General features: G+C 40.0%; 1 protein-coding gene across 1 annotated transcript in view; it reads right to left on the bottom strand.

Annotated features, from left to right (window-relative positions):
* OSBPL10 (oxysterol binding protein like 10) overlaps positions 1 to 25304 on the bottom strand; it is a 280920-nt gene that overhangs the window by 116471 nt on the left and 139145 nt on the right. The window contains exon 4 of the mRNA XM_081825542.1: positions 12143 to 12334. Within this exon, the coding sequence (XP_081681668.1) occupies positions 12143 to 12334 (192 nt within the window). The remainder of the gene's footprint in view (positions 1 to 12142; positions 12335 to 25304) is intronic.

Here is a 25304-nt window from a genome sequence, read left to right as displayed (position 1 = left end):
GAAATCTTGGCATTTGTGACAACACAGATGGACCCTGAGGGCATTATGCTCAGTGAAATAAGTCAGACAGAGAAAGACAAATACTATATGATCTCACCCATATGTGGAATCTTTTAAAAACAAAACAAAACAAAAAAACAAGCTCATAGATAAACAGATTGGTGGTTGCCAGAGGCAGGGGGTGGAGAGTGGGGAAATGAGTGAAGGAGATCAAAAGGTACAAACTTCCAGTCATAAAATCAATGAAGTCATGGGATGTATTACAGAGCATGGTTAACTATGGTTAATATGTTGTATTACAGGGGCACCTGGCTGGCTCAATCAGAAGAGCATGTGACTCTTAATCTCAGGGCCATGGGTTCAAGTCCCAGATTGGGTGTAGAGATTAGTTAAATAAACTTTAAAAAAATAATAACACTGTATTGCATATTTGAAACTTGTTGAAAGAGCACACCTCAAAAGTCTTCATCACAAGAAAAAGAAACTTCCCATAAATATATATGGTGTCAGCTGTTAACTAGACTTATTATGGTGATCATTTCACAATAGATACAAATATCAAATTATGTTGTACACCTGAAATTAATATAACGTTTATGTCAATTATGCCTCAATTAAAAAAAGAAGAAGAGCAGTTCAAAATACAGCACATAGAGACCTAGTCCCCTCAACAGCTAGTAGAATTGGATTAAAGAGTTTTGAAGGAGGTAATGTACAAAAAGTCAAATTGTGAGGTTGTGATATAGGAAAATTCTGTATTCTGCACAAATACAGAGAACCTAGGCTATGAGGAGTAGACGGTGAACCATGTCAGAGATCAAAGTAAATCTGATTTCAGTAATATGTTTTAGTTTTGTTACCATGAAACTAATTTTTAAATCAAATTTATTGCGATAGAATCTATCTACAATAAAACAAACCCAATTTAAGTACATTTCAGCAATTCTGATAAATTTATCTAGCTGTGTAATCAGCACCATAATCAAGATATAGAACATTTCATCGCTCCAAAAAAGTCCATCCCCCCCCCAGCCCGCCCCAACACCTCAAATAAACGGAACTAGAGAAAATTCAGATCAAAGCAACAAAAAATGATTATGGTTTTGGCAGGGGGGCAAAGAGGTGGATAAGGAAGTTGGGTAGTTGGGGTTCCTGGCTGGCTCAATTCGGAAGAGCATCTGACTCTTGATCCCAGGGCTATAAGTTCAAGCCCCACATTGGGTGTAGAAATTACTTTAAAATCTTAAAAAAAAAACAAAAAACAGGGGGGACACCTGGGTGGCTCAGTCAGTCAAACATCTACCTTTGGCTCAGGTCATGATCTCAGGGTCCTGGGATGGAGCTGCACATGGGCTGGCTTCCTGCTCAGCGGGGAGTCTGCTTCTCCCTCTCCCTGTGCCCCTCCCTCTGCTCATGCTCTCTCTCTCAAATAAATAAATAAAATCATTTTAAAAAAAACTAGGAAGAATTGTTCTTTAAAAAAACAAGGGGAAAGTGGGTAGTTAAGGATACCCCAGTAATTAACCTGCAACTTTGAAATATGCAAGAACCTAATAGGGGTTGGAGAAGGGACTAACCACAGTGCCTTACTTCTACTTCTACTACTATGAATCTCTAGGAAAAAAACATCCTCCACAGAAATCACCAAGAATAAGATCACAAAGCACACAAGTTCTGAGGGGGCTTGAGTACCAAAGGAAGAACCTGGCCAACTTCCCTCTTTGTCTACTCACTCAATATCCAAAATGTATTATTATCTCAAGGCTGTAGAGCACTTAGGGAAAGGCTGCTTGTATTAAATTGCCACATAAAGTGAAAACAGACAGAAGTCTTTTACATCATCTGTGACATAAAATAATCTGCCACTTAGCTTCCATTTGAGTGCAAAGCTTCACAAGTGTCTGAACCATGAACTTTCTGTGACAGACAGACAGAGGTTCCCTCACTATATTTATTTATTTATTCATTCATTCATATTTATTTATATTTATATAAAATCTTGCTCAGCAATATTCTAAATCATAATGGAAAAGTTTGTGAGGCATAAATTCAATCTACCCAGAGGCTGAATCCAGGTGTGACTCTCCCAGGGGTCCTGGTGGCTTTGGAGCCCAGAGGGTGCAGGTGTATATGAAGGAAAAGCCAGCCCCCACTGGCCTTACCTCTGGCGAATTCCTATTGCCATTAACTGTTGTAATACTGAATAATTTTCATATTAGCTTAACCAACCAGCTAGACTCTCAAATCCCTGGACAACAGCCAGGGCTGCATTCCATCCCCCACATCAGGGACCCAGCACTGGGCCCACAGTGGGAGCAATAACCAAGCATGGGATGACTGGCGATAGTCAAGCTCTGTTAGCTTTCCAGGAAGAGGCTCAGGGGTCTCAGGGGACAGACACATACAGTAAGACTACAAGGGGGTGACAGTCTAGGATGCTTGTGATGATTAATTTTGTGTGTCCATTTGGCTGGGCCATGGTGCACAGATATTTGGATGTTTTGTAAGAGGGTCTGTGGTGGACTTTGAGCAAGGCAGACTGCCCTCCATAATGTGAGTGGGCCTCCTCAAACCAGCTGATGACTTGAATAAAACAAAAAGACTAACACTAACCTCCCCTGAGCAAGAGGACATTCGGCTAGGAGACGGCCTACAGACTTGAACTGCAGCCCTCTTCCCTTGGTCTCCAGTCTGCCAGCCCATCCTCTAGATCTTGGATTTACCAGCCTCCACAATCACATGAACTAGTTCCTCAAACTGCTCTCTCTCACTCTGTGTACATAGAGCTGATCTTTGAACAACACAGGGGTCAGGGGCACTGACCCCCTGCACAGCAGAAAAATCCATGTGTAACTTTTGACTCCCTAAAGTTTAACTACTAATAAACTGTTGTTGACCTTATCAATGACAGTCAATGAATACATATTCTGTATGCTTTATATATTATATACCATATTCTTATAACAAAGTAAACTAGAGAAAAAATGTTATTAAACTCATAAAAATACGTTTACAATACTATACCGTATTTATAGAAAAAATCCACACATAAGGGGGCCTGTGCAGTTCAAACCCATGTTGTTCAAGGGTCCACTGTGTATATATATATATATTATATATAATATATATACACACATCTACATGCTCCCACACCCCCAGTGGTTCTGCTTCTCTGGAGAACCCCAATATGCCACGGCAGCTTTCAGGGCAACCTCTGGGAGGTCGCCAGTTTGTGACTTAGCTGCTTACACTCAGTTGACAGAAGTTTCTCTACCTCTTGACATCTGTGTGCTTCCCATTCATGCCCTAAAAGGGTGGTTAACTTTGCCCTGGAGTTCCCACTTAAGTCCACCTCAAATTCCAATGGCCAGACTGGACGATAAGGCCGGCAGCTGGTCTGATCAGCTTTGGTCAGGATGGCGGAGTCACATGGCACAAAACTCAAGAAGCTGGTCAACATGAACCACTCAAAGCATCGCCCTTCTTTCTTGAAACTGGCAAGACGACAGCACCCAGGGATTCCATCAAACACTCATCTGACTTTCTGTGAGGCATTCTGTAGATGTGATTAAAACCTATAAGCAGTTGACTTTCAGTAAGAAAGATGGCCTACATAAGCCTAGGTGGGCCTGATTCAGCTGAAAGGTCTGAAGAGCAGAGCTAAGGCTTCCTTGGAGCAGTAGCAATTTTATGGGTAGATCCTCACTTCAGACAGTGTCTGAGGGTTCCTGTCCGCCCTGCAATCTTGAACCTGCTTGGACAGGCCCCATACTCGCCCATGAGCCAATTCCTTGCAATCAATCTCTTAATATGGATCTCCTACTGGCTCCATTTCTCTGGTTGAACCCTGACTGCTACACCTCTCTTTGTCTTAACCTCCTTATGCCTCAGTTTCCCATCTGTAAAACAGAGACAACAACAATAGTATCTACTTCACAGGGTTGAAGTAGGGTAACACAAGTAGAGCTGAGCGCAGTACTGGGCATAGAGTAAGGTCCCCGTAAGTATGAAATATTACCGTCCATGTAACTGTCACTATTGCTAATGAATCCATGCCTTTGGGAAAGAGTTTATACATCAGTGGGGAGGTTGAGAAAAATAATTTTAACAAAGATATTTGTTAAAAATGTAGGTTGACATAAAGTGCACCAAGGATTAAGAAAAGAACTACCCAAGCATGTCTGGGGCATAGTGGAAGGTAGCCTCCACAAGTACATAAGACAGTTGGGCTGAATTCTACATTGCTTCTGCTCTGGGACCATGAGTCTCCTAAAATATGCTTACAGGGCAAGATACTCCCTCTTCTGCAAAAGCTTTTAGCCAAATCAGTGGAGGAGTGTTTCCCAATGGCTAGGATTCCCTTCATGGAAAATCATTCATTTACTCAAATTTTTATTGAGCACCTACTATGTGCTAGGTGCTGTCCTAAGGGCTGAGGAATAAAGGGGTTAAAAAAAAACACTTCTATATGGAGGGACAACAAGTGTCAGATAATAAATAAGCAAATGCCTAATTTCCAAACGTAACAAGGTAATAAAAGAACCTGACAAGAGAATCATGTGAGAGCCCCACATTGGGTGGACCCTATTTTACAGATGAGAAACTGAGGCATAAGGAGGTTAAGATAAAGAGAGGTGTAGCAGCCAGGGTTCAACCAGAGGAAACAGAACCTGTAGGAGATCCGTATTAAGAGATTATTGCAAGGAATTGGCTCATGTGCAAAAAAAAAAAGAAAAAAAAGAGAGAGAGACAGAGAATCAACTGAAAGAAAAGAGGGATTTGCATTACAAGGTTCCTAAATTTCCAGGAGACCAGGCAGTTAGGTCTTCTGTGGTTAATTCTGACGTCAGCCTCCCCCATCTTTGACGTTCCAGTGAGTCCCGCTCTGAGCCAGCAGAGACACCAGAACGAACCTCCTTCTCCCAGGGCAGCAGGTTGGGAGACAAGTTGGAGGTTGATTGGGGACACTATCTCATCATTTTGCTTGTGGTGTTGTTCACCTGAAATGCCATTACTACCAAAATCCAATAACTCAAAACAGAGGATCTCCAAGGTGTTCCATGGACCACACAAATGTTTGTTTTAAATAGCATGGATACAGAGGCTGATGAGAGATTCCCACAGTGGTCGTAAATCCTCCCTATTCCAAGTCAGCTTGCTTCATCATCATCAATAAACGCCCCTCTTACCTTCTAAAGTAAATCTGCACTCATAAGGCATTGTTTTTATATAGTAAGGATCTATAGTATTTCTATTCAAACAACAATCTACTGCTTTTAAAACATTTGGAAACAACTGCTATCCACTAACGCCACCTTACAATTTTTGAAAACTGAAGTCTGGAGCAGACCTATTTTGAAAGATGGCAAATTGCTACTAAAAATGCATGTACGGGTTACTTGTCATCCTTTATCCAAAAAGTGCACAGAAGAATTCAGGACTTTTCTTTTTTCCCAAATGATCGTTCTGCTCACACAAAGGATAAATGCACTTTATCCCCTAAATGCGGTTTCCCTGGTGATGGAATTGCTCACATTCAATGTCATCAGCACTGACCGCTACCTTAAAATTGATCAGCTAATAAAATTCGTTAGGGAAAGGTCTTTGACAGTTGCTGCTTCCATAGTAAAGGCTGTACTCGAATCAAGGTTTCTAACTAGGTATGCACCACACCCATGTGCACCAGGATCAAACCAAACCATCCTGAAGGGAAAGAATACTGAGCCGATATTATTTATAAAGATGGCACTTTCATTAAAGGGCCCTCCCTTGTATGTGTATTAAATAAATATGCAATTACATGGAGAAACATATATTCACAAAGCAGGAACCACATAAACACGTATCGGCATATACTATACTCCGGAAGGTTTATTTAAAACTATATTAAATGACACAGCCCCAGTACAGTTTACCCACCCAAGGCAAACCAATGCAACACACACAGCTCTCTCTTCAAAAGGATATGTGCCTGGTGCAAGCGAACAATAGTATAAGGGAAGGATAATTCCTACATGTCAATAAATTACCACTGAAAGCTTAATTAAAACTAAATTTATGCCTCGCACATACCTGTTACAATTCAACAGCATGAATGACCTTTTCCCTTATCAAGCTACAGAATCCAGACAGTCTCCCAGTTTAATTAACTGTTGGGTTTTTTTTTTTTTAAGTCTCAAATGTCACAAATGAAAACATTATTTGGTCAAAGACAAAAGAACCTGGGCTCTACCAAGTTTATTCTGTTTCTCAAATATTTGTTATGTCCAAGCCTATACCATATTTGGATTCAGAGAACTTTTTTAGTGGGAACTCTCTTTAGAGAATTTTCAACTCTAATCCAAGGAAGAAAACAGTTAAAATAAGACCCATGTCCACCACACAGAGTCCCACACATACACACAAATCCGTGCACGTACACAAACATACACAGGCTCTCATGCTTGCAGACACACCGATCATTTCTTCGGGGGTCACTTTTGGGAAACAGCAATGAATTAAGAAGAAACATCTTGACTTCCCTACTTTATATTCTTCTACTCAATTCATGGGTGTAAGCAGGTGTGTACGCATACACAGACTACTACAAACATGTATTCTTCAGAAAGCACCTAGCAAGCAAGAATTTTATAAAAATCACATTGTACTTGTACCAATTGAACTTGTGCCCATTAAAATAAACATAAGCCACCTTAAAACCCATTATAACGTCACTAAATGACACTAAATGTCACACACACACACACAAAAACACTATAATGTCACTTGCGTTAAAGTTAATACAAGTAAGTGCCATAATTTCAGTCATCATATTCTTAAACATCTGAGGGCTCAAACTGATTTTTTTTTTTAAAGATTTTATTTATTTATTTGAGAGAGAGAATGAGATAGAGAGAGAGCATGAGAGGGGGGAGGGTCAGAGGGAGAAGCAGACTCCCCGCCGAGCAGGGAGCGCGACGCGGGACTTGATCCTGGGACTCCAGGATTATGACCTGAGCCGAAGGCAGTCGCTTAACCAACTGAGCCACCCAGGCGCCCTCAAACTGATTTTTAAAAATATTTTAGAACCTATTTATAAAACAATTCCAGTGGCGCATTTGGAGGCTCGCACCATCATCACTTTCCCGTTACCCACCCAGACAGGAATACCCCCATCCAGTGCTCTCATTGTCAGAGGAAACCCTGTGACTACCTGACTCAGTCCTTGACCGGTCACTATCCAGTGTGTATGGGTAGTAAGCAATCCATGAATGCCTCCACATTCTGTTTCTAAACCACTCTAACTGCTAGAAAACGGGTCCTCAAATCAATTTGTCCAGCCAACATGCCCAGCAGTTGCGCTAGGGCTAGAAGCGGCCAAGATGAAAAGGACATGGCTTTTCGCATAAAAATCCAGTCTGGGTGCCTGGGTGGCTCAGTCGGTTAAGTGTCTGACTTCAGCTCAGGTCGTGAACAGTGGTATGGAGCCCCACTGTTGGGCTCTGCACTCAGTGGGGAGTCTGCTTCTCCCTCTGTCCCTCCCCCCTCCTCACTTGCGCTCATGCACACACATGCGCTCTCTCTCTCTCAAATAAATAAAAAAAATCTTTAAAAGAAAATCCAGTCTGACACATAGTAGGTGCTCAGAACTTGTGGAATAGGTGGAGGAGGGACGGAGTGAGAAAGCTCACAACCAAGGGCAGTGTTAGATATCTAAGAAATACAGCTCTAGCCGCTAATGGGAGGCACGTAATTTTAAATTTTCTAGTAGGCACACTTAAAAGGGTTAAAAAAAAAAAAAAGAATCAGGTAAAGTGAATTTTAGTATATTTAATTTCACCGAACCTAGAAAATATTTTCATTTCTACAAGCAAGGAGTATTAAAACATCACTAATGAAATATTTTACCTTTTTTGGTACTACTTTGAAATCTAGTGTGCATTTTACATTCACAGTACATCTAGATGTACAGTTCAGATTAGCACATTTCAAGAGCTCATTAGCCCCGTGTAAGTGGTGACTCCCCTAGAGAAGAACGCACGGGACAGAGTATTTCCATCATGGCAGAAAGTTCTACTTGGGCAACATACCTCCCAACAGAGGGAGGCAGTAAGTACATGGTGGGGATGAGCAGGCATGCTGAGGGCAGGTCATAGAGATGGACAGACTATGGAAGGCCTCGCTTGCCATGCCGAAGAGTACAATCTTTATTCGCTGGACAGCAAGGAGTTAAGATGGTGATAGGACAAAAAAAAAAAAAAGTCAGTGGTGATCAATGGTTTAAAAAACACAGATTCACAGGCTAGAATCAATCCATGATGAATACTCTTCCAATTCAAGATAAAATATTAATGACAGGGAAAAATTAGTATGTTTTTCATAAAACTAAATTTATTCAGTGCAATGAGTGGCTCTTTATTCAGAGATTATATGCCTTGGAGGTGGCAGGTGAGGGGGGCATTAAATGTGCTTTTCTGAGATGGTAGTAACCACAGACTGTCACTATGCTTTCAAAATGCCCTTGCTGGTCAAATTTTAATAGTTGCAACATCATGCTGCTCCCAAAATCCTACTTCTAAATTTTAGTTTGCAAGTAAAATCCAAAATTCTGGAACCACCAAGTTTTAAACAATTCCTGGACTTTATTAAGAGGGACATAGGGTCCAATGTGCACATATTATTCTGTATCCTGATTTTCTTATTTCCCACACAATTCATGTAGTCATAATGCTGACATGTGACTTTTTTTTGCTCCACACCCAATGTGGGGCTTGAACTCAAGACCCAGATCAAGAGTCACATGCTCTACCGACTGAGCCAGCCAGGCGCCCCTCTTACACATGACTTTTATCTTAAGCTGCTACACAGTAATTCAGTATCTGATGTGAATTATTGTTTGTTTAGTTATTTCTGTGATGTTTTGTGTTGAATCTATTGCTTTATTAGTATGAATAGCTTTACCCAAATTAACTGTCTTCCTCCAACCCCAATTCCACGGACTAGTTCCTCAGAATATAGTTCTCAACAGGGAATTTATGGGTAAATGGCAATGAACAGCTTTGTGTTTAATTCTTATTATAGATCACCAGGCTGTAGCAAAAAGACAATATGCAGCAAGACCAGTATTTCTTAACACCCTCCTATAATGGGCCATAATTATTTCTGATAATGTGATAGAAAAAGTAGCCCTAATTTTCATTTCTTGAATTGCTAACAAGGATAGGCCTGTTGTTTCAAATTCCCTATATTCATCTCTCCTAACCACTTCTAGTGAGGACTTTGGGTACTGACCTTTGAGATCTCAATTCTTTATATTTTGGGTGATAACCATTTAATCTTTAAAGCTGTCCCATTATCTTCACCCACGCTATGGAATTTCATTTAATATTTGTTCTATTGCCTCTGGCTGGGCTATTTTTCTTTTTTTTTTTCCCCCCTTCAGATATTCAGGTACATCTGTCTTGTGTATAACAATTTTCCTCATTGCTTCAGTGGTCCTAAGTTTATCTTCCCTATACAGCTGGGTTAAAAATGCTATTCCATTTTCCTCTAGTTATTTTATAGATAAATACAGTGGAATCCAAAGCCAAGGCCTTTATACTCTGAAATTAATATACTTTTAAAACTGCAGAACTTCCTGGTATGAGTGAAATTTTCTCAGATTGTTCCCAAGGTGGATCTGCCCCCATCGTAAAATGACAGATGTCATCAAACAGCTAGCATTCACCAATCAGGAGTGAAGCTGGACAGGATATCTGAGAATCTGAACTTTTAACTCTTCCCTCAGAGGTGTTCAGCACCCCACAATTCTCTCAACTGTCAATGTTGATACTTACGTCTAAACAAGCTCACTTAAAATTAGATTTCAGCAAGAAAGATTATCAGTAGACAAAAGCAACAGCCTGAAGAAATAAACGATTGCCCAGGAATATAAAAATCAAATCACTATATACCTATGGAGGCATCTTACCTATTTTCCATATAATGAAATTTCTCAGGGAAATTTCAAATAATTGCCCCTCATGGGTGGAAAATGGAGAGAAAACAAGAGGATAAAGAAAAAAGAGCATTTATGTAATTGTTGACAAAATTTAGATCATACTATGTAAGTTTTACTTATCTATACATGTGACATACACAAAAAATAACCCAGAAGTCAATTCACTGAAAGCTTACATATTGTTATCTGAAAGGAGGTAGGATTATGGGTACTTCTGATTTTCTTCTTTTGACTTCTTATGCAATATGTACTTCATTATATACTTTACATAATTATTTTTATATGCATATGCTTCAAGAACATACTTCTATTTTAAAAACTTCTTAAAAATGGAGGAAGAAAAGATCTGGGCATTAAATTGCATCATGTGCTACTGAAAATTAAGCTAAGTCACCTCAACTTTTATTGAGGCCACAGCTCATTCAATGCAAGCACCTCCACTTTTTTTCATATACTCCAGGCTTCCTAGCACCACTTGTGAGAGTAAGTCTATCAGAGATTCATTATCATAGAAGAGAATTCTCAAAATACCATGAACTTTCAACCTGCCTTTTTTCTTTTTTTCTTTTTTTTAAGGTGGTCATCTCTAACATACTTGCAAAAGTATCTGCAGTGAGGTTTACATAAAAGCGACTATGATAGTGTTGTGGTCAAGTTGTTGGGTTTTTTTTAAGTCCTTATTTGTTAGATAAATATGAAAGCATTTACTGGCAATGATAAAATGATATATTTATGATTTCCTTGAAATACTCCAGCAAAAAAAAAAAAAAAAAAAAAAAGTGGTAGAGGGAAAACAGATGAACAAGAACAATAGAAAGTTGGAATTGCTGATACTGGGTGATGGGTACCATTATTCTGTTCTACTTTGGGTACAAAGTGTTTCTCTAATACAGTTTTTTTTTACGATGCTATGAAAACTGAAAAATATATACAAGTGCACAACCATTCCTCATATCATCCAGTGTGTCAAAGTTAAGCTCAGAGCGAAACACCATTAAAAAAAAAAAATCAGGGTGACTATATCAAAGGCAGCATTTGACTCTGTAGCTTCTCTTTATTAGGCAAGACAGAGTATAGGCATGTGTAAATCTATCAGGAAAAATAGGTCTTTCATATGCATCTACAGATTTGATTCAGAAGATTTCAGATTTTCAGTCCTGGGCCAGAGTCAGACCAAGATAGCAGGCTGACCCAGCACTACTTGGCTCGTGACATTCAGAAAACAAAACAAGATGCGTGCTGACTTGAGCAACAAGACCCTACGCTAGGAGGTCCATTGTGCTGCTCACCACGAGCCAGGGCCCCGCTGCTTCCCTCAGAGGATGGGCTGGTCCACCCTCAAGCCAGCTGCAGGGCCAAAGGCCTCAACACAAGGTAGTCACCCAAGACCACTATCATTTATTTCATAAAGTCCATTCCCAGGAACAGTTGCAAAAGATGATATGAACACGAAGGAAGTGGGATTCCCAAACTGATGACTTCCCAGTGGGTCAAAAGTAAAAACAAAGCATAGTCCTACATAGGTTCATAAGGCACTCACAGCTGAAAGGCTTTCAAGTGCACAATCACAATGAGCCTCAAATCTCCCTTGAGAGGAGGGGAGGGCCTGGGTTATTTCCAGTCTACAGATGCAGAAACTCTGATTCAAAGCTTGGAAAGACTTGCTTCCAAAGAACAGAGTCTTCTGACTCGAAGGACAGTGCTCCTTCACTCCCCAGCACTCTGCTGAGAGTGCTCTGTGATGGGAAGACCAAGGGAGGCACCTCATGAGTGAGGCAAGGCAGAAAAAGGTCTCACACGTCCTGAGTTTCAAAACCACCTCAATTATTTCCTGGCTACCCATGACCATGTACTGTCTATTCTTTGCCATGACCATGGAGACCGAATGACTCTACCTCTACTTGCACCCATGTGTCTGTAGGCTGGATTTCCCTGCTTTCTAAGCTCTCACAGGTCTCCTCAATGCCTCACTTCACCTCACCTCACACAGAAACAAATTATTTTTTCTGTAACCAGGAGGCAACACTGTCATGGCTGGGAGGCTGGCTGCTGGCCATCTCTCTTCTTAATCAAGATGGTACAAGGGAAGGGAAGTTGGCAGCACAGTGGTAGCAGCCCTCAGCGCCCAGGGACCACTCAACCTAGTAGGAGAGCAAAGCCTACCTCTCTGACTTCGTGAAGCTGGCCGGGATACTGACTCTTGGCTCTTCGGGCAGCTGCAGGCGACTTGTGATGCGTGATTGTGACAACACCGGGGGCCCCCGTGCCGAGGTGTCTCTGGCTACAGGGAGACGCAGGATTGGGCGTTCCATGGGGGAGCAAAGTGAGACTGCGGCTTCGGGAACTTGGAGTCGTCTAGAATAAGCAACAGGTGTCAAAACTCAGCAACCGACCTGCAGAACACAGCTAAGGGTTGGCTTCCATTTATTTGGGACCCCTTCGCTTAATCTTTCCCCTTTGTCTATTTAGAGGGATGAAGGGATGGGGGAGGTACAGAAACACTACATGGCCCAAATCCCACACTCACTTAAGAGACAATGTCCGTTAACTATGCTCTGTGTTTCCTGCCCTACTCTATTAGCCATGAGAGGCTACTGAGTCCCCCCAAATGCCACAGACTCTTACGGATCTGTGCCTCTGCATAAATTAGCTCCTCTACCTAGAATGTTCTTCCCCTCACGCTGGCAAACTTCAGCTGAGTCTTAAGACTCAGTTCAGTTTCCTGATGTGTGAATCATCTCCCTGTCTGCCTCAGCCTCCCTGCTGCTCCTATTCCACTACAGCGAGATTATATTCGTTGTACAGCTACCTTCCTAAGAGATTTTTCCGAACTCATCTTTATATCCCTAAGACCTGGCACATCATGATTGTCTAGTTTATTAGGTACTTAATAAATGTCCGCTGCATAACTGAAAGTCCTCAGTTACCAACCAATTAATCCCCATTTGTTAGTGTACTGCTCGTATTTCATCCTAGAAGAATATATAATCTCAGTAACAATTTAGTATAGGATAAAGATGGCATTTCAACCTAGTGCAGATGAATTTTTTCAGTAACTGGTGTTGGGATGACTGGGCAGCCATCTGGAAAACAAAGTTGGATTCATCTCACAGATCATAGACCCCAAATCAATCAAAGATATTAAGAAAAAAAAAAGCACAAGAAAACATGTAGCCTTGGGGTAGGGAAAGCCCAACACCTCAAAATCCAAAAGCCATAAAAGAAAAGCTCAACAAATTTGATTACCTAAAAATTTAAAACTTCTGCACAGGAAAAAACTTTAAAAACCCACTACCACAGGGGTGCCCGGCTGGCTCAGATGGAGGAGTATGTGACTCTTGATCTTGGGGTCATGGGTTCAAGCCCCATGTTGGGTGTAGAGATTACTAAAAATAAATAAATAAATAAACAAACTTAAAAAAAAAAAAACCCACTTCCACCACCAACAAAGCCAAACAATAAATTAGGAAAAATATTTTCAACTTGTTTCAAAAGGCTCATCATGCTTGAAATGTTGGCATTCATATTAATTACAGATGTAATTCTATTTATCTTACTGTAACTCCGAAAATTGTAGTATTGTTGTCATGGAAATGTACGTTATTCATAATTAGGAATGGAAATCCTAGGGATTAACAAGAAACAGCAAACTATTAAAATGGGGCAAGACAGGAACACTGATCATTCACAAAAACAGATGAAGTCCTTAAACCATATGAAAACACATTCAACTGTCTTCATTAAATGTAAATTCAAGCCACATTTAGATACCATCTTTGGCCCATCAGATTGACAAAAAGCCAAAAGTCTGAGTACACTATCTGTTGACAGGATCACAGAGGAATAGGTTTGTGGCAGTGTAAGTTGACAACACCCCCCCCCCACCCCCGCCAAGGAGGGCAACCTGGCAGTGCGTGTTGCAGTTACAAAGGCACTTTCTTGTGACCCACAATGTCCTGCTTGGGAATATATCCTCCAATACACCTGCTCCCAGGGAAAAATGGCAGAGGTACCCACCACGAGCCACCGAAGAAGGATGTTAAATGGCAGAAGATGGGAAACAACCCAAAGGCCCATCAGTATGGGACAGGCTCAGTAAATAATGGTACACCCATGTAACCTAACACCACTAAAGCTGTGTAAGAATAACGAGAAAGGGCTCTATGAGTTGCTCTGTAAAAAAAAATCTCTAGAGAAGTGAAAAAAAAGCAAGGTGCAGAACTGTCACATAGTATGCAAAGTTCTGCATCAAAATGTGAAAAATGAGTATTTTCATTGTTAGTCACTCACAATTATTTGTTTCTTTTTTAAAGATTTTTAATTTATTTATTTGAGAGAGAGCACGAGTGGGGAGGAGCGGCAGAGGGAGAGGGAGAAGCAGACTCTCCACTGAGCAGGGAGACTGACGTAGGGCTCAATTCAGGTCCCTGAGATCATGACCTGAGCCAAAGGCAGATGCCTAACCAACCGTGCCACCGAGGCACCCCTAAAATTATTTGTTTAAACCAGAAAAATACTCCAGAAGAAGACCCACAAAACTAAAAAAGTGGCTACTTACTTGTGAAGAAGCAGAGAATGAAAGAGGAACAGAGAGGAAGGGAGTTTTTTGTTTTTTGGGGTTTTTTTTTTTTTGCCCAAAGGGTTTTTTATGTTCTTTCATTTTGAACCATGTGAACGTATCACTTATCCAAAATTTGTTCAATTCTACATAAAATTTCCATTCTAAATGTTCCTATCCTTCACTCCAGCTTGGGAGAAGGCAGTTACAGGATATGTTGACTCAGGCCACCTTCTGAATTTCAGGGATCAAATATTTACTGAACACCTACTGCGTGCCAAGGAGAATATGTACTGTGTGGTCTCAAGGAGAAACAGGAGAAGTACAAGACAGTCTTTCATCATAGATGCTTATAATATTGCTGGGGATAGAAGATACACACAGACAGAAACACATATATGCACGCGCATACACATGGAGTAAGAAAGTGCAGAGCAAGGTGTTAATTTGGCAATACAGCCAGAAAATGCCAAAGAAGTGAGGAAGAGCAAGATCTGCTAGAGCTGACCTCATCACTGCAGGCTGCTCTGAGAGTGAAGGACCTGAAGCCTGCGCAGGACTGGGGGAGATACAGAGATAGGCAGCCGAGTACAAATCAACCCCGACAGTCAGCACCTTCAAAGCGGTCTTAGCCTCAGGCCTCGGGTAACAGTCAACAGCTCTCAAAGCTGTTAAATGTTAACGATCTGTAATTGTCAAGGCTTGGAGGGGTTGGGAGTGGGGTGTGAGTCAGGGTAGAAGTCAGAACTTTCTATTGCCCTACATCATCAGAGGAGCCTGTAAGCGTTCTCTGGATTGAACTTCGAGATAATTAATAGGAAGACAAAGCCTGAAAGCAGTGTGTTGCTTTTAAATAACCTTATATATAGGCAACTGGAGAATTTTTCGTCTAAGAATTGCATATACCTCGATCACAATGAAATACATCTACTTTCTGCTTCAATGTTTTCACTTGGAGTGTGGAGGATGAAAGAAGTTATTTCTTTAATCCTTTAATGACAGTGAATTTGCCTAAGCATTAAGAGTCTACTGAAAAACATTTTGATTGTTTGGGAGGCTTATTCCAACCCAAGAAAAGGCAGCTTTTTCACTGGGCTTTTAAGACACACAGCCAAGGTTCCCTCCCCCAGCTGTACCAGGTTCTAGCTGTGCTGACTTCATTTGAGTTATTTAAGCTTTCTTATTAAGCATCAATTACCTAATCTTTAAAAAAGGAATAATAATATTGACCCTTAAAAGCCATCATGAAGATTAAATTAGATCGTGCACATAAAACGCTTAGCACAGTAGGAAACTGTATGGCCAAAGTTTGTCTCTTTCCCTCTATCACTTAAAACTTGATCGATGAAGGCCTTATTGATTTTTCAAATGTTAAGAAGTCACTTAGTTCAAAATCATAAGCAGTGACTGACCTCCTCATTTATTTATTTATTTATTTATTTTTACAGGATCAAAGTGGTGATGAAGTCCAAAATATAATTAAATACTTACTGGAGAACCTATATGGTCAGCCATTACATTGCAAGATTATAGGGGGAGAAAACAATTCTAGATGCTGAGTAGAATGAGAACGCATTTGAAATCAGAGAGGAAGACAACTCTGGGGAAGAGGCACCTTTGCTTGGAGCACTACCACTGTAAATGGTAATAAATCAAGAAAACTCACCCAGGAGCCAAATTATTCCACTGTGAGTGTCTAACCTCATGATTATTACTTAATGGCTGTCACTTGAATTCACAAGCAGTAAATTTTAGTTGAAAACCTTTAATTTCCCATTAACTATGGGACTCTCACGGCTTAATTCACACCAGTGCCTCCTCTCAGGGTAAATATGAACAAAAAGCCTCACTCTTGGTACACTCCGTAGGTCATCAGGCTCCAGGAGAGAAAAAGGGAGACCAGCCAGCAAACTACAACCACTAGGAACGAGAAGGCTCTCTTTCCGCAGGCGGCCTGTCTAAAATTCCCAGGTTGTGTTTTTTAAATTGTGTTTAGCTATCACACCACTCATCCCCGCTACTATTTTATAACAAAACATTATCCAGAGTTTGAGGAACAACAGGGCAGGTTTTTACTCCAAATATTTACGTCAGGGAGGGTAACTAGAAATGTCAAGTGCGCCATCTGTGAAAAACTCGGAGTCAAGAGTAACTGTTTCTCTCCGGGAATAAGATTCACCCTTTACCTAAGAGAATCAGCCCTTGTGTCCCCTCTACCAAACAGCACCGGCCTGACAAAGAAGAGAAAGGGGTCCCAGGTGAGACAGAGTGCTGATGCTCAGACCCTGCCCAGACATTCAACATGCGGTAGGGTTTCTTGGTATTTACAACCTCTTGGTTTCTCCTACTTACTTCCCCAGATCCCTGAAATGTCCCAAGTTTGCAAGGAAGACACGTACACATACTCTCTGTACTTACTGGCTAAAACGGGCATGAAGGAGAGGCATGACTGAAAAGAGGGAGAATGCACCTGAAAGAATACGTCCAGGCAGGGAAATCAAGCAAGGAGCCGAGAGATACGGTCCAGTCTGGGAAGCTTACAGCAGAATCACTGGACTATCCAGAGGCTGTGGGCAGGGAGTGCTTAAGAGTCCATGGCCTGGGTTCAGGTATGAGCTCTAGCATTCATGAGCTGGGTGGCCTAGTAAAGTGGCATGGGGTTCTCACTTCTGGAATTCTATTTTTTTTTTTCCACTTCTAAAATTTTACTATTACCTACCTCACTGGATGGTTGGAGAATGAAAGGAGAAGAGGTAAGTAGGGCACAGGTCATGTACTTAGCATGAAGTGTCACCATTATCATTTGTAAATTAAAATTAGGCCTTCAGGCACCAACATAGATGAAGGATTGTTAAGTGGTCCCAGAGTCAAATATATGGACTTAAAGACTGTTTTCATCAACACTGCCTTAAACAGACACAGTTTTACCACTTCCTTAACTTTAAAAAAAAAAAAATTAAAAAAATAAAGAGTAATCATCCTAATTACTAAAAAAAAAACCAGTATGCTTCAGAGAAAAAGTACATTTAAAATATGATTTCACATTTTAAAAAATACATCTATTATAGAACTTAACATGTCTGTAGATAATGTCAATGCTACATGGGTACTAAAAGTAAAGAATTAGTTTAAATAAGTAATAGGCGATTTTCCACTAATATTTTGGAATAAAACAGAACCTCACATTGTAAAGATCACCTGCTGGTCCTAAAACCTCTAAAAACATATATCAGAAGTTGATAATTAGGCTTGCTGAAGCTGAAATTTAAAAGCTTTTAAAGGAATAAGGGGGGAAATAGCTTATATATACATTTGTGGCAACCACTTCTATAGAAAATTTTTCTGATGGAAAAAAAAATCGCTGAGTCAATTAATTATAACAGCATTCAAATGACATTTAATTTGGAGCCTATTTTCCTCACTTCTTTGAATTCCTTCATAGTGAAGGGGAAAAAAGACACCATATTTCAGAATAAATAGCCCAAGGGAGACAAAAAACCAAACTAGTCTGGTTGCATTTTTTTTTAAAGATTTTATTTATTTATTTGAGAGAGAGACAGAGAGAGCACAAGCAGGGGGAGGGGCAGAGGGAGAGGGAGAAGAAGGTTCTCCGCTGAGCGGGGAACAGATGCGGGGCTTGATCCCAGGACCCTGGGATCATGACCTGAGCCAAAAGCAGATGCTTAACTTACTGAGCCACCCAAGCGCCCGGCATTTTTTTGTTTTGTTTTGTTTTTCTTTCAGAGAGAAAGCACCTGCAGAGGGAGGAGCAGAGGGAGAGGGAGAGAGAATCTCAAGTGGACTCTAGGCTGAGTGCTCAATCCCATGACCCTGAAATCATAACCAAGCCAAAACCAAGAGTTGGATACTCAACCAACTACACCACCCAGGCACCCTGGTTGCATATTTTGAAAAACAAATTCAACCAACTAAAGCCTTTCATTACATTCCTCTCTCTTCCTCCAAAAAAGAAAAAAATTAATGTACCATTTTTCTAAATATGTGAAAGCTAAACATAAGAATTGTGATTTATTCCTTTTCTTCCAAAAGTAAGCATACTTCCATCAACAAAAAAGGAAAAGCCTAACAGTTTTTAAAATAGTACAATTCAGGACCTTAAAATTATTCAGAATTTCGTTTTCCTGTTAGTCAATATCTCAGTGAAAATGAAGGGTGTTATTTTTTTTAAGTAGGCTCCACATCCAACATGGGTCTTGAACTCATGACCCTAAGATCAAGAGTCACCTGCTCTACTTACTGAGCCAGCCACCCCAAGAATTTATGGTGTTTTTTAAATTAATCTACTCCACTATTTTGCTTAATAATGAGTAAGGGACAGGCGGGGCTAGGTAGAAAGAGATAGGTAGGGGTCTACGGGATCAGGCTCACAAAAATCCAAAAATGCGGAGGTGTAAGGAAACCAGAGATAAGGGAACAAACGGACCATCCTGTCCTAGGGGTCAGAGGTGGGGTCTTGTTATAACAGCTACTTGTGACCAACAAAGAATTACAGGACCCTAAAAAGTAAACCATTAAAGGTGTTATCACTTAATCAATAGAGATGTTAAAAGGACTTAAGTTCCCTGGTTAGCTTTCTATAAAAGACCAACCCTAAAGGCCCCCACTGGCAACCCTGTCGGGACCTCTCTCACTCCTGAGAGCTTTTTCTGTATCCTCACTTAATGAAACTCTATGGTTTTACTCACTTTCCGTTGTCCGTGAGATTCATTCGACTCTGTAAGACAAGAACCTCGCTCTCCTGCTTCAATAGCTGTATATGAACTTTTGCATTTGCTTTGCTTTTGATTTCATTTTTTAATATTCTGTTATCCTAAGTTTACAACAGATCCAAAGTAGAAATAAAAGGTTTTAAAACTGGGTTATTTTCCAAGTTCATTCCCATGATTAACTTTTCAAAAATTATACTTCGCTTGCTCTACTTTTCCAAATTCCTGTCTTCTTGCAGAAATAAAAGTTTAAACTTTCAGTTACCAAGTCTAGGGAAGTCTAGGGAATTTCTTCCATTTTCTTTTTTTTTTTCTTAAGATTTTATTTATTTATTTGAGAGAGATAGAGCGAGATCATGAGCAAGGTCGGGGAACGGTAGAGGGAGAAGCAGATTCCCCGCTGAGCAGAGGGCCCAATGCAGGACTTGATCCCAGGACTCTGGGATCGTGACCCAAGCCGAAGGCAGATGCCTAACAGACTGAGACACCCAGGTGCCCAATTTCTTCCATTTTCATCTGCAAATCCTTAATATATCATAAACATTTCCCACTAACTTTATGCCAATACCCTCTCTTAAAGCACACAAACATGGGCCACAGTGTGCAAAGGGAAAAGAATGGTTTTCCCCAGAGAGGCAGTCTCTAGCCTGCTTCTAATCATACCTCCGTGAACCTGTGATTATAACTGCAAATGCCAGATCTTTGAAAAACAGCGCAAGAAAATGCATGTATTTCCATTTCCTGCAAGTAGAGGAAAAGAAAACTTGACATTTTTAAGTTTGCCTTGTCTCTCAACATTTTCAGCCCCCAAATCAATTTTCTAACAGCTAATCCAACCACTCCAGAATCTCTGACCATGCTCTGGCCCAGCCTCCATCTAGATCAAGCTTCCAGGTCTCATGCACTTGGCCCCTTACCACACTCCACCCTTCTCCCCACCCCCTCACATCGCCAGCTCTCACCATGTTCCAGATCCACCCAGAAGTAGGTATGTGCAACTTCAAAACCTTCTACACATTGGTCTTCCTTTCAGCTACCCTCTACATCCTTTGTTTGGGAGCTTGCCATTCAAGGACCAAGACTCCTTTTGGATGCTTTCTTCTGAAAACATGAAGATTCTCTCTACTGACCAAGCCCAATTCTCACCTCTTCTCATGCTGTGAAACTATAGAATTTTAGAAAAGGAAAAAAACCCTCAGTCTAGTCTTCTCTTTTTACAGATCTAAAAACAGCCTTAAAAAGATAACATTACAAGGGGCGCCTGGGTGGCTCAGTCGGTTAAGCGTCTGCCTTCAGCTTAGATCATGATCCCAGGGTCCTGGGATGGAGCCCCGCATTGGGCTCCCTGCTTGGTGGGAAGCCTGCTTCTCCCTCTGCCTGCCACTCCCCCTGCTTATGCTCTCTCTCTCTCACTCTCTCTCTGTCAAATAATAAAATCTTAAAAAAAAAAAAAACATTACAAGCGTCATTCAAAATTCAACTAAAAAAGACTGATTCAAGTCTCAGCCTCTCCAGGTGGCCTTTCTCAATTACACGAGGTTCTAGTTATTTAAATAGTGCTTCACACAAAGTTTGACGTTAATATATTTGATAGCAGGAAAGCAGATCTCCATTATACATTTCTACTTATCTAACACTTCAACCCACTCACCTATCATCATAAAAATACATGCACAACACTCCTTTGAAAGCAGGATAATTGTGTACTATATTCTCTTGGAATTACAGATCCTCAAAGAGATAATTTTATTTTATATATGTTGTTTGCAAATAACAACAAACCAAAACTTTTTAATGCCAAATTGCCATTTTAATTAAAAAAAAACTTTCTGGGGGCGCCTGGGTGGCTCAGGCATTAAGCATCTGCCTTCGGCTCAGGTCATGATCCCAGGGTCCTGGGATCAAGCCCTGCATCAGGCTCCCTGCTCCGCGGGAAGCCTGCTTCTCCCTCTCCCACTTCCCCTGCTGTGTTCCTTCTCTCGCTGTGTCTCTCTCTGTCAAATAAGTAAATAAAATCTTTTTTAAAAAATTAAAAAAAAAATTTCTGAACAAAGACTAAAAAGTTTCCTTAACTTAATTAGTTATACACCAAAAACGTAGAACACCCATAATACTAATGTACAGATGTCTAGCTTCATTGCTTTTAGTTTTAGAAATAAGAATTCCAATATCATCACTGTTTAACATAGTACTGGAGGCACTAGCCAACAAAACAGGACAAGGAAAAAAAAAAGGAGAGGTAGGAGGATAGGAAAGGAAGGAATAAAATGTAACTAGCTGTAGATGTGATTTTACAAAAGAGAAGATCAGAAAACTCCAGCAGAGTTGTTAGATGAACTTGGAAAAGTCCATAACATTCTTCTATATCAATAATAACTAGGAAATATAGTAGAAAATAAGATATTCACAATAGCAATAAAAACTATAATGTACAGATATTAATCCAATAAGGAATACATAAGAAAAGAAATACATATGAAAAAAATCAGTGAAGAATTGGGAAAACAGAGATAACACATACCAGGTTAATGAATAAGACAACTTAATATTGTAAAGATGACTGTTCTCCCGAATTATTATATAATTAGTCTAATAAAAATCCCAGGATTTTTTTGAGCAAATCAATAAGTTTATTCTAATATATAAATGGAAGAATAAAGGTTTGTGAGGGGCCAAGTTAATTCTGAAAAAGGAGAATCATCCTACCAGATACAAATATTGAACAACAAAGCCACAATGATTAATGATTATAAGGCATTCAGGCAGGAAGAAGCAACTAGACTAAAAGCTGGAAAAGAGGGCATATATAAAAAAAATATGAAAGTTGGCATATTACAGAAGCAGCACAATAAACCAGGAAAGGGAATAAATGATAAGGGGAAAGCAAACATAGCCAACTCTGTAACTTCATGGCATATACAAAGGTAAAAATCTAAATGCAAAAAGTAGAACTACAAAACTAACAAAAGGAAATGTAGGAGCGTATCTATGTAACTCTGAATGTACAAGAGCTTTTCTTATAAGACCAAAAGTACATATCACAAGTTGAACATTTGATGGATTTGACTACATTATAAGGGTTTCTCTTTGACAAGGCCATTTTAGACAAAATTAACAAATGTGTGGGGACTGGAAGAAGACAGATTACTATCTAGAATATAAAAGGAGTCCCTACAAATAAAAACCAGAAAACACTCTAAAAAATGGACAAAGGATAAGTATAGGCAATACAGAAAAAAAAAAAAAAAAGATGAACGGCTAACAAGAATATCAAGGTAACCAGAGAAATACAAATTAAAATAACTAGATTTTATCCCCACCAGATTTACCAAAATTCAAGAGTAAAACACCACCAAAGAATGGCAAGGATATAAAGATATTGGAACCTCTTGCATTCTAATGGGAAAGCAGACTGGTGCAGCCATTTTGGTAGCAATATAAAAGAATTTAATGAAAATATATGCACGTTCCTACGATCCTGAAGCTTTCTACTGGGCAGGTACACCACAAACATGCTCACACTCACATGTATACACAAGGATATATTCAAGGATGTTCACTGTTTATGAGGGTGGGGAGTTTGAGGCAATGTAGGTGTACATTAGTAAGAGTTCATATAAGTTAAATATAGACTGTACATACAATAAATATACATGCATCGGTTAGAAGTAATGACATGGAGATATGTACAGCAACATCGATAAAACCTACTGCTAAGTTAGAAAAGTTTAAAAAGGACGAGATCTGCAGGACGACACAACTGATACAGATTTAAAACACATATATAGGCAAAGACCCATGCAGACCCAAGGAATTGATGCTAACAAAGACGAGGGGGATGGGAGCAGGGGGGAAAAAAGGAAGAAAAACAATTATAAGAGTTCTTAAAAAGTTTTTTTTTTTTTTTAAATAAAAGGCCTTGTTTGAACTGATAAGTTTGCCATAATCCAATAATGCTGGCAATAATTTTAACTATAAGTATATTTATAGTATCATTTAAATGTGAACTATGTGCCATAAACTGTCTTAATATATACACACTTTAAATCATATAACCCTGTTTATAATCTCATAAGTTAGGTACTATAATTTCCATTTCACAGATGAGGAAAATGAGGCACAGAGAGAATCATATCTTTCCCCAGGTCACGCAGCTAATAAATCTAATAAATCATGGGGCAGGGATTCAAATCCAGGCCAGCTGGTCCCCAAGGCCGTGCTCTTGGCCATAATGCTGCACAGAGTCCCTAGAGGTGATTCACCTGTTCTCTTCAACTGAGGTCTAAAACAGAACAACTCTTTACAGAACACCTTGACTGATAGCTTAGTTAGCATTTTGGGGGGAAAAAAAGAGTTTTTAATTTCAAAGTCTCATAGTGCATACCAATTCTCAAATACTTAAACAATAAGCTCATTAAGCCTAAACTACATGAAGCTAATACATCAAATTTTTTAAATGTTTAATTACCCATAATAAGGCCAATGTTTGATGGATAGTACATCTACAGATGTCAAAGATAGGATGCAGTCCCCAACTCTCACAGCACTTACTGTGTTTTATCCACATGTCTCCCTCCATGTCCTACTGTCTCCCCTAGCCTGTGACAGCCCCCAGGCCAGGGCCTGGGACTAACAGCCACTGTGTATTCCATGAAAGTTGATACAGGGCCTCACCCTGCAAATGCTATCTACACAATAAAGACACAGAGCAATGAATCCCCCCAACCTCACCTTCAACAACTGGTTAAACCACTGATCCTTCCCTGAAAATCTAATTTTAAAAACACCAACCATGATTCACTGGTATCTCCTCTCCTTTTCCAAGAGGAAGAGTCCGGAAAAGATACATCACACACAATTATACATAAACACAGAATGTCCAAAAACGAAACCTGGTACATTATCAACCAACACACATTATTGGGAGAAGTCCGTAAGTATTTCTTGGGCACCTACCGTGTACCACGCACCATTCTAGGCAATAGAGATATAAGGCTGAACAAAAAAACAAATACCCCTGCCTTCAGGGACGTGGCATTCTGGTGAGGCACAGAGACCAAAATAAATAAATTGGGAAAATAAAAACTGTTTTAGATAATGCATAGGATCATATAAAGCAGGAATAATATATATTAATATAAGGCAGACAACAAGAAAGATGGGAAGGCTTTCCAGTTTTTCATAAGTGGGGAGAGAAAGCCTCATGAGAGGGTGACATTGGATTTAAAGACCTGAATGAAGCCAAGTAATGAGCTATGCTGACATCTGGGAATAGCATTCTAGGTAGTAACTCAACAGGTGCAAGGGCCCTGGGGTAGAAGTCTATCTGGTACGTCTGAGCAAAGAGGACAGCATGGCCAAATGAGCAAGGCATAAAACAGTAGGAACTGAGGTCAGAGAGGTAACGGACTGGAAAGATGAGCTTCTGAATTAGAAATTACAGACAACTGCTGGGCAAGCCAGAGTACCTGGTATCACCTGGGGCTCATTCAGACATTCAGAATGATGAGCCAATTTGAACAATGGCTTCCAATAAGCTTCCTTCCTCCGGGCCATGTTCAGGTATTAAATTGTTATTTGCATACAATTTACATATGTCTACACAACATATATCATCTCTATTGGATAATTTTCATGGTAAAATTGTATTATTACTGCCCTAAAGATGGGCATTTCATGATTTATTCTATTCTCCTTTTCTTCTCACGTCTCCGTATAATCAACCCAGAAGATATTTTATGCCAAAAATGAATCACAGAACAAAAGGAGACTACATGCCAAGGAATTCTATAAATGATCACTTCATAACAGGGGGGAAAAAAGGGCTCTTATTTTATGTGTAAACTTTGTCACCTACCAGTGGGTCAAACCAGTCACAGGGATGAAACGTCCAATGCAATTCTAAGACAGAACATTTCAAGAAGCAAATTTGATTTTCTTACAATCAATAACTAATCTCTGACAGAAGTGCTCCTATCTATTTAGAAGAGATCATTATCTCCTTCCCAAATGCTCGGGCCCAGAAACTTGAAGCTCAAAA

The sequence above is a fragment of the Leptonychotes weddellii genome, chromosome 1 (genome assembly GCF_054177405.1).
Source record: "Leptonychotes weddellii isolate Sample4059 chromosome 1, ASM5417740v2, whole genome shotgun sequence".
NCBI classification, from domain to species: Eukaryota; Metazoa; Chordata; class Mammalia; order Carnivora; family Phocidae; genus Leptonychotes; species Leptonychotes weddellii.
This window is presented reverse-complemented; position numbering and strand designations above follow the sequence as displayed.